General features: G+C 56.2%; 1 protein-coding gene across 1 annotated transcript in view; it reads left to right on the top strand.

Moving 5' to 3' along the window:
- Positions 1–1,572: 1,572 nt before the first annotated feature.
- Positions 1,573–9,854, top strand: part of TCERG1L (transcription elongation regulator 1 like) — an 87,427-nt gene continuing 79,145 nt past the window's right edge. Inside the window, 4 exon segments of the mRNA XM_075423942.1 lie at positions 1,573–1,725; positions 1,727–1,867; positions 2,828–2,974; positions 3,765–3,951. Of these exon segments, the coding sequence (XP_075280057.1) occupies positions 1,573–1,725; positions 1,727–1,867; positions 2,828–2,974; positions 3,765–3,951 (628 nt within the window).

Here is a 9,854-nt window from a genome sequence, read left to right as displayed (position 1 = left end):
CCGCTGCATTTCGGAGGAAACAACCTTCTCCTGGTTTCTCTCCTTGCTGTTGCCGTTATGTTTCGGTTTCTCTGCTCACTTACAATTACCAGGCAGTGATTTTTGAGTTTAACAAACAGCCAAGCACTAAAGCCTTTAGGAGTGATCTTCTCTTGATCTGATTTAGTCACTTTGTAGATGACTCAAATGTGCATTTCCCAGTCTCTCCATGAGGATAATTGTTAGCGATGCATTGCCCTGATCGCGTGTTTATCCACAGGTCATCATAATTTGATTTCAAAACTCCTTGGGAATTACCTTTGCTAAGGTTATTCGCTGCCCCGGGAGGTCCAGTTCCCTTGCAGACCAAATAAAATTAGAGAGCCTGAGGAGTTAAAGATGAATTTCTGAGACCTTTGACTTTCTCCCATGCAGGAGGGAAGAGAAGGCAGGAGGAACAAGCCCACAGGCTGCGAGCAAACCAGTTGCTCACCCCGGGACTGGCTGAACTGGGCCGGAGGATGGAGCTGCTCTCGGGCGGTTGCAGGGGGGGTCGGCGCTGGCTTTTCCCCAAATCACCATGCCCAGGTATGACAGCTCAGGGTACCCGCGTCCGAGCAACCGGGGCTTCATCTTCAACAGGCCACCCACGGCTTCTCCCACGGCCATGCGTAGGGGGGGTGGGTTCGGGTGGTCTCCTGGGGTGCATCAAGAGGAGTGTGGCCAGCAGGTCGAGGGAGGTTCTCCTTCCCCTCTACTCTGCCCTGGTGAGGCCCCACCTGCAGTGCTGTGTGTAGTGCTGGGCTCCCCAGTTCAAGAAGAATGAGGAGCTACTGGAGAGAGTCCAGCGGAGGGCTACGAGGATGATGAGGGGACTGGAGCATCTCTCCTATGAGGAGAGGCTGAGGGAGCTGGGCTTGTTCAGCCTGGAGAAGAGAAGGCTGAGAGGGGACCTTAGAAATGCCTCTAAATATCTGCAGGGTGGGGGTCAGGAGGATGGGGCCAGACTCTTTCCAGGGGTGCCCAGCGACAGGACAAGGGGCAACGGGCACAAACTGAAGCCGAGGAAACTCCAGCTGAACCCGAGGAAGAACTTCTTCCCTCTGAGGGTGCCGGAGCCCTGGCCCAGGCTGCCCAGGGAGGCTGTGGAGTCTCCTTCTCTGGAGATATTCCAGCCCCGCCTGGCCGCGGTGCTGTGCAGCCTGCTCTGGGTGACCCTGCTTGGGCAGGGGGTTGGGCTGGGTGACCCACAGAGGTCCCTGCCAACCCCTGCCATGCTGGGATTCTGTGAGTCTGTCCCGGGTGGGGGGGGGGTGTTCGGGGCGGGGGTCTCCCCCTACTCCCCGCTCAGCAGCATCACCCGCCGGGGCGGGCACTGGGGACGCCCCTTCCCAAATCGCCTTTTTTCCCCGCCCGTAAGGACCGCGGCAGGACCACCCCCCCCCGCCCCCCCCGCCCCTCCCCTCCCCCCGGGCGGAGCCAGCCGCCGCCTCCCTCCCCGCCGCCCCCCTCCCGCAGCTCCACTCGGCGGTGCGGCGGCTGCGGTGCGGAGCGTGGGGCGGCCGGGCTCCGCCGCGCCCCGTGCCATGCGGGATGCTGCCGGCCCCCGCAGCCCAGCGCCCGCCGACCCTGCTCTGGGCCCCCCCCCCCGCCGCCGCCGAGCCCCCGCCGCCCCCCGCCTGGGCCTGGGTGCTGCCGGCGGCCGCGGGGCTCCTCCGGCTCGGGGCCGCCGGGGCTGCCCCCCCCCCCCCCGCCGCCGCCGCCGCCGCTGCTGCTCCCGGCGCCGCCGCCCCCCGCGCTGCTGCCGCCCGCCCCGGGCTGGCGGGTCCGCTGCTCCCCGCCGCTGCTCCCCGCCGAGCCGCCCGGCCCCGCGCTGCTCCGCCGCCAGGTGAGGGGCTCCGGGGTGGGGGGGGGGGGTTGGGGCTGAGCCCCGGGAGCGGCGGGGTCTTCCCCGGGGGGAGCGGGGCTCAGACCCCGCCGCGGCGGGATGCGCCTGCTGCTGCCCGGACCGGGGAGGGGTGCGGGCAGCCCCGCATCCTGCCCGCTTCTCCCGAATATCCCCAGAAACCAAAGTTCGGAGCGGCGGCGGGCTCGCCGGTGCGCGCCGCCGGGAAGATCCCCGTTACTCGCTGCCGTCGGGAGGCTGCGGGAGGTTCCCCGCGCATCCCGCTCCGTCCTGGCGCGGTGGAGGTGGTCGCGCAAGATGCGCTCCTCGTTCTGCCTCGGCTTTACGGTTTGTTTTCCTACATGGAAGGAGCGAAGAGGGCTCGGGGGTTCGCTCCGTGCCGTGGGAGGGTTTCCAGCCTCTCCGGGCGTCTCTTGCGGTTCGGGGTGCGTGGGAGGGTGAAGGCGGGAGCTGCGGGGCTGGCGGAGCGGCAGCGTGCGTGATGCCCCAGCCCGGGGCCGCTCCGGTAAGCGGCAGAGGCGGCTTCGCTGTGGCAGCCCGAGTGCCGGGCGGGTCGGAGTCGAGGGGAAATGCGTTTCCGACGCTGCCTTTGGCTCGCGTTTGCCGGGGGATGGATTTTAAAGACGCTTTCGGGCGGTGTTTTTGTTCTGCCTGTGAGATTCTGCTCGAGCGGAGGAAAACCGAGCTCGCCGGGCGACGGGCAGCCGTGAGCCGGGCACTGCGCGGCCGGGCTGCTGCCGTGGGGCTTCCACGCAGGTCGGGACGGCGGTGCCGGGTGCCCAGGGAAGCACCAGCAGATGGACTGCAGAGACCTGTCAGAAACTGGCTGTGCTCGTCCCTTATCTCATGAGGAGATCGTGAAAAGCATCGGTTTACTCAGGGTAAAACCCCGTTGTTAACTTTTCTTCTTCTTTGTTTTTTTTTTCTCCTTCCCCCCCTCAGTGGATATTTGGAGCTCATTCTCCAGTCATAGGATTTTCCCCTTCTTCGAGCGTGGAATTTGTTCCTGTTTTTCCACCTGTCTACGCGTCTACGGTTCCGCCCCACGCCGGGAAAAACTGGATCGACAAAAGGCTCCCGAACTGCAAGGTGAGTCTGATCCTGGTGTGCTGGGGTGTTCTTAAGGCTAAAGTGCGTAAGCTGAAAAATGCGGTGGGTTCTGTGGATTGCGAAGGCGCGCGGAAGGTCGGTGGTTTGTGAGGCGAAACCCCGCGGAGCAGGGAGGTTGGGAGGGATGGGGAATGCAGCCGTTACACATCTTCACTTCTCTAAGTTATAGAAAGACCAAAATGCCTGTAATATTTATCTCTAGTACGCTGAGTAGAACGTTTTAATTTTGCTACCGGGTGTGGTTATGAGAGTTTTCCGCTCTCCCTCTCCTCTTGGTACTCCCGCTGCTTTTCCCCCAAAGGGATGCGCGGTACGGCGCTGGCAGCGGTGACGTCACCCCGAGCGCTGCCGTGTCCCCGGCGCCCGGGTGCCGCAGGTGGGCCTCGTGCCGCCCGTGCCTCCCGCCAGCCGCGCAGGTACCCACCGGAGCCGGTAAAGCGCGGCTGCGTGCCCTGGTCGCGCCTCGGGAGGCGGCTGGGCTCGCGTCGGCGTGGCGGGTTGGGGACACAGCTGCCGTCAGCTGCGCTCTCCTGCGCGTGATGCTGCGGCAGCTGATTAGTTGTGTTAAATCTGATTAATTTTTAAATGGTCAGAGAAAGTCAGCCTGCAACACCTATGGAGCAGAAATCAGTCTGTTCTTGGAAGTTTGTCCCTGGACTGGGATACTATCGGTCCTGTAGTAGTGAGTTAAAGGTGCTTTATTCTCACTTTTATTTCTGAATCTTGTCTCTCAAACCTTAACGTTCTTTTATTTATTTGTTTTGGACAGATCTACTTGAACAATGCATTTGCTCTGGATTCAGCAATACAGTGGATACATCCCGAGGAGTCGAGACTCTTCCAGGGAAACGAGAAACCTCTGTTAATGACCAATCAAGTAGCCATGGCTGTCGCCAGGCCAGCTGCTGCCTCCAGGCCTCTTCCCACAGTGGTGCTGGCACCTCAGCTGATACCAGGTCAGTAGGACATAAATAATTAAGTATTTACTTTTTTAAAAATGCATCTTCCCACAGATGCGTAAGCCGTTCTCTACAGTAAAGGGTTTCATTCCTCTTAGCTGAAGATCTCTTGCTTGACGTGAGCCTTGATGGCAAAGTGCATTTCATCCTCTAAATGGCTTTGAAGGGAAGAGAAGTCCCTGTGTAATTACAGAAGACTGTAACAGATTATCCATAACTGGTGGCTGACGTGTGGCACGGAGGGGCCGGCCGCTCCCAACGCACTTGGTTTATTTTCAAACGGGAAATTGCCGACGCAGTGCGTGTAGAATTCTGCTTCTGGCCGCTCATTTGAAGGGTGCGGCGTGGCCCGTGTAGACAGCTGTCAGTGGAGCAGAGCGATTGATCCATCGCCTTGTTGAGATTCCGTTGTGCACGGTGATAATTGTGCGATAAATTCCATTAATCCGCGTAACTCGGGTACGTCACAGCCGTTAGCGAAGAGCTGAGCTTTAGGCTTGGAGGAGGACAGGACACACAGCTTGCGGGAAGGCTGAATCTCCGCCTTGGCGCTGCGGTACTCATTTGAAATAGCAGTTGCTCGTAGGAAAGGTTGGGAAGCAAAGTGCTACTGATGCTGAAACTCCTGGCGTGTGTTCTCACCTTCAGAGTCGGGGTACCCGCAATGGCTTGCTGTCATTTCTTCCTTTCTCAGACCGAAGGGGACGTCTGCTCAGCTGGCAGCAGAGCCCCTCTTACTTGGCCCTTGCCCTGTCGAGCACCCCTTATTTAGCGGCGGGGTGGCCCCCGGGAAGCCTGCCTGTGCTTTGCCAGTGGGAGGGTGCTGGAGGAGGTCCCTGCTGTTTGGGTTCGTTTGCCAGGCCGATGGATGAGCAGTGAATATTGTTCTGTGTTGAGAAGTGTTGAACCACACGAACCAGGCCCAGGTTTGGATGTGTTCACAAGCCGTCGCAGTGAGCTGCCATCTCCCCCTGCCAGAGCCGGGAGCTGGGACCGGAGCCCTGGAGTGTGGCCGCATCCTGCCCAGGGAGCTGGTGAGGAGTGAACCCCCCGTGCTCCCGGTTGGGTGGGAGAGGCGCAGGGAGGAGCACGAAGACCCCCCCAGCCATCTTTCCAAACCTCCCCGTCCCTCTTGACACCTGATTCCTGATGGATGCTTGTCCAGCGGCATCCCCAGCCGCGTGCGAGCTCCCGAGCGGGCGCGGAGGAGCGTGCGCGGCGGTGGCGATGCTGGGGGGTGGCAGTGCCAGTGCCCCACGGCCGTAACCAGAAGCTGCTCCCAGGAAGCGTCGTGGTGGTGCTGGAGGTGCTTCCTATATAATCTTTACACTTAAAATGAAGAGTAATAAAAATAACTGAGGGCAAATTGCTTAGTTAAGTGGTTTAAACTGAGAAATTAATAAGCTTTTTGCAGGCTGTGCGGCTGCATTCGTTTGGAAAGCGTGTCTCACGGCAGGCCTGCCTTCTGCAGGTACCGGTGATGATATAATTGTTTTCCCAGTGTATCAGCAAAGTTACCAAGATAAAGGAATGGAGCACTGGAGGCTGGTGGATGGTAGTGCACATATTTAACAGCTGCGAGCTCCAGCTACGAGAAAGTGTTATTTTCTGTAAGAAAAGGCAGCGTGCATATTGCTAAACACAAATTTACGTACGTTTTGCGTATCTGAAGTGAACAGTGACACCTTATTTTCCCACCTTGGAATGACAGCTTGTTTTATGTCTGCTGGATACCGCGGTTCTTGCGAGGAAGGCAGCGTCTAGGCATTTTTGTGGAGAATGGACTAATATTTTTGTCCCCTGCTTTGTGCTCTCTGCCGTGCAGATGAAGTCGGGGCTGGTTTGGTCCCGAGCTGGGTGTGCCTGTCTGACATCGGCACGTTCTGCGCATCCCTCTGCGGTCAGTGCCCGCTGGACATGCGGTGAGGGACCACCGGCAGGACCCCGTGGTGGCACCCACTAGGTGAAAGCTGGAGCCCACCTTGTATATGGTGTCCAGTGCTTTTACTATTATTGAGGCTATTTTAAATGTTTGAAGGTGCGGTCTTGGAGTTTGGCATTCCTGGCTCTCAAGAGCGTCGCTGACAGTGGTTTCTTGCAAAGGGTGTGTTCTTACTGGTTTGTTCAAAGCAGGTTTTCCTAGGAAGCCTTGGAGAACAAGCCTGTCATCCAGCCTCCTGGGAGGGAGGGAGCTGGAGGTGCGGGTGGAAGTGTGGTGGTATCCCTTCAAGAAGCAAAGTTCCCCAGAACTGGTCCAGGAGCGGCCGGTGGGAGAGGCCGGGCAGAGCCCGCTCCGACGTGGCTGGGTGGTGAGGGGACAGAGGGAACCATCCCCATTGAGGTCAAAAATTCAGTGATTTTGCTGAGTTGAGGTGGTGGCTTTCAGCTTAGAGCCCTTGAGATCCGTGTTTGCCTCCTGCTTGCTGGAGGGCGGCTGTAACGTGCGTGGTTAGCGAGTTGATGTCTCCTCTCGTTGCGTGCTCGGCCCCGTACCGCACAGGCTCCGGTGTTGGCAGGGGCTGACAGCGTGCTGGCTCTCCAGCAAACCCCAGTGTGATGTGAAGCCCAACAGTACGTAGGCACTGGGGTAGAACCAGTAATGTAAAGGTCGCTACTGGGCTCCTTACTGAAGGCCATAAGACTCTGCAGCTCATTTTGGGGTATCATGCTTTGGGCAGATCGTCTGCACGCAGACCCAGGAACTCTGTAGGGGGACCTTCGTCCCGTGATAAGGATGTCCATCCTCGCCTCAACCAAGGCCCGGCACAACCAGCGTGGACACGAAGGCTGCTTCCCTTAACGTCGCCGATGGCTCGTTGAATAAACGTCCTCCAGAGCTTCTTGGGGTTCAAGCTGCGGGCAGTTGCTCAGCAGCAGGTGGGAGACTTGCCTAGCTTCGGAATTAGTGTTCACGGTGCAGGAGCTCCAGCTGCGTGGTGCGGTGAATGGAGCCTGGGCGCTGCTTCTACCCCGAGCAGAGGAAGCTCTAGCATGGGAGCATCTGTCTTGGTGTTGAAACATTTGACAGTCCTCAAACAGGTATTTTTTCCCCCCGCATTTCAACAAAAATCTCATTTTCTTGGTGATGATGAGGGTTGTGCTGGGTCTGGTGCTGTGGACGCCTGTGGTAAGACCTGCCAGGGTGCACACAGAGGAACGCGCCGCGGCACGCGCCTTGCGTTCGCGGGGGTCACCTGAGAGCGTGGGGAGGAGACGCTGCAGAGCTGGAAGCCTGGTGATGTTTTTTGTCTTTAAGAAAATGCTCAGAGTATTTTTTTCATTTGTAGCAGGGGCAGTCCAACCTGGAACGAAGCCTTTCACTCTTGGTTTCCTTGGCAGAAAATAGTCTTCTTAAATCAGATTTATTCTTTTTTTTTTTTTTATGGAATGATTTTTCAATAGAAAATATTTTCTGCTAAGTCAAAGCTTCATTGCTGCCTCTACATTTCCACAGTGTCTCTTTGCTCAAAAGCAATCTTTTTGCTCTTTCATCCACTGGTGTTGAGATCAGAAGTGCCAGAATAAAGCGTTCATGTACATTCTTTCACCAGATAGCTTTAGCCTTACCGATCCGATGTAGATGAAAAATTTGATCCTTCCCATTAGTATTCTTGTCTTTCTTTTAATCCCACTAACCTTTAGAGAACTGATCTAATGTTTTTCATCGCAAGTATCAGTATTAGAGTTTATAGACGTGTATCTGTACAGGTATAGTGTTTCAGACACTATGAGTCTATGAAGAAATGCTGTTGCTCTGTTAGATTTGGGTTGCGTTTTCTTAGGGCTTTTCACAGTTTTGAGATACACGAGGCAGGACCTCTGCCTGCTGTGTTTCCTAACCACAAGCTTTGTGTTTGGAGCACATGTGTGTATAGAAGTAGTCAGGCTTTGGGCCTCTGGGGTTGGGTTTTTTTGTGTTTAATGTGCGCATGCTGGGGCTCCCTGGCTGTAGAGCGAGAGCAGCTCGGCAGGAGCCTCGGGACGCCGGGAACCCGCTCTGTGCGGACCATTCAGGCACTTTATGAAGTCTCTGGGCATGCTTGCCTTGAATCATGGCCCTTAGAAAGTTTTGCTTTTCTTACAAGGTTTGTGCTTTTTTGGTGCCTTTTTCGCTATCTACCCTAATCAAGTGCAAACTTTATCCCAGTTAAGATTTTATTAATTTTTATTTTCCACTTAAATTGTAGAAAGAAGACTACATATAATGTGTTTGTGGGAGAGGCCAGTAGTTCTGACCCTTGCATAATGTTGCCTTACCTGCCCCAAGACCTCATTATAAAGAAATCCAGATCTGGGTGATTTGCAGAGGCTGTTTTTGTTTGTGAGGAGCCAGGCATTTTGATTTATTGCGTAGGAGTGGAACAGTGAGCCGTGAGTGGTGATGTTACCGGCAGACTGGTGCGATAGACGGAGTTTACAGATGGAGAAGACAATAAGCTGCTCTGCCTCCCCTTGGGCTACAGAAGATGGGGCTATCGATATGTTTTCCTGTGCGTTGAGATAAATATGCTATTTCGATCAATCCATTGCTTCATTTTATTGACGGATCAACGCGGCTCCGGTTGCTGGGCAGCGGTGTTTCAGACCATGTGCAGTTGAGGTAGCGGGGCCAGCAGGTTCCCCATCATCTGTGTTCTGCAGGTGTCAATACTGGTGCTACAGACGTCTGTGCTGCAGGTCCTCCAAGCGTTAGTGCTTGGTGAAAAGAGAAAATCTCCTTGCGAGAGGCGTCGGGCAGGCTGCGGCGTTTAGAAATTGCTCTTCGGTGAAGTTTGGGTGGCGTCAGAAACGACAGGAGGGGATTAACCAAGAAGCAACCATGTCTCCATCTCCACACAGAATCACAGAATCACAGAATAGTAGGGGTCGGAAGGGACCTCTATGGGTCATCTAGTCCAACCCCCCTGCCGAAGCAGGGTCACCTACAGCAGGCTGCACAGGACCTTGTCCAGGCGGGTCTTGAATATCTCCAGAGAAGGAGACTCCACAGCCTCCCTGGGCAGCCTGGGCCAGGGCTCCGTCACCCTCAGAGGGAAGAAGTTCTTCCTCATGTTCAGACGGAACTTCCTGTGCCTCAGTTTGTGCCCATTGCCCCTTGTCCTGTCACTGGGCACCACTGAAAAGAGCTTGGCCCCATCCTCCTGACACCCACCCTTCAGATATTTGTAGGCATTTATAAGGTCCCCTCTGAGCCTTCTCTTCTTCAGGCTGAACAAGCCCAGTTCCCTCAATCTCTCCTCGTAGGGGAGTTGTCAGTTTTAATTCTGACGACAGTCTAATAAAGAACTGTCATCTAAAAAAATTTAGTTTATGGACTCTACAGATGAAGGGAAAGGGAGTGAGGGATGATAAACAGTAATTCCCATTTTGCTTTTTTTCTTTCTTTCTTGCAGAGTTGTTTTTCACACATCTTTGGAAGCTGTGTGAAGTGTTTTGTGGTGGCTGTTGCCCGAGAGTTACACCGGCCGCGGTGCTGGGCTGGGCTCTGGTCTCAGTCTCCCCGGGCTGGTGCGTGTGGTGGGTGCAGATGCGATGGAGCTGCCGCGTCGGCTCCTCGTTACTGCTCCCTCCTCTCGACCCCTCCGGCAGCAGGAGCTGATCGGGGAACGTGTTCTGGGGGAAGAACTCAAAACCCCTTCTCGAAAGGCACGGGTGGGCTTCAGGCCGGCGCGCTGGGCTGGCTGTGGCTGCGTGACCCCAAACCCACCGCTCCCGGGGCAGCCGAGCTGGGCAGCAGCAGCGGAGCTTCAGGGAACGCTGCTGAAATGGCTTTGCAGTCACAGATGGTGGCCTTGTGACATTTTGGGGTTTTTTTTGAATAGCGGTGGTGATCGTGGGCAGCGGGGAGACCCCAAACCCGGAGATGCAGGCGGTCAGGGCGTTAGGGATTAGCTGGGTTA

Source organism: Opisthocomus hoazin, chromosome 6 (genome assembly GCF_030867145.1).
Source record: "Opisthocomus hoazin isolate bOpiHoa1 chromosome 6, bOpiHoa1.hap1, whole genome shotgun sequence".
NCBI lineage: Eukaryota > Metazoa > Chordata > Aves > Opisthocomiformes > Opisthocomidae > Opisthocomus > Opisthocomus hoazin.
Note: the sequence above shows the minus strand (reverse complement) of the source record. Positions and strands in the feature narration are given on the sequence as shown.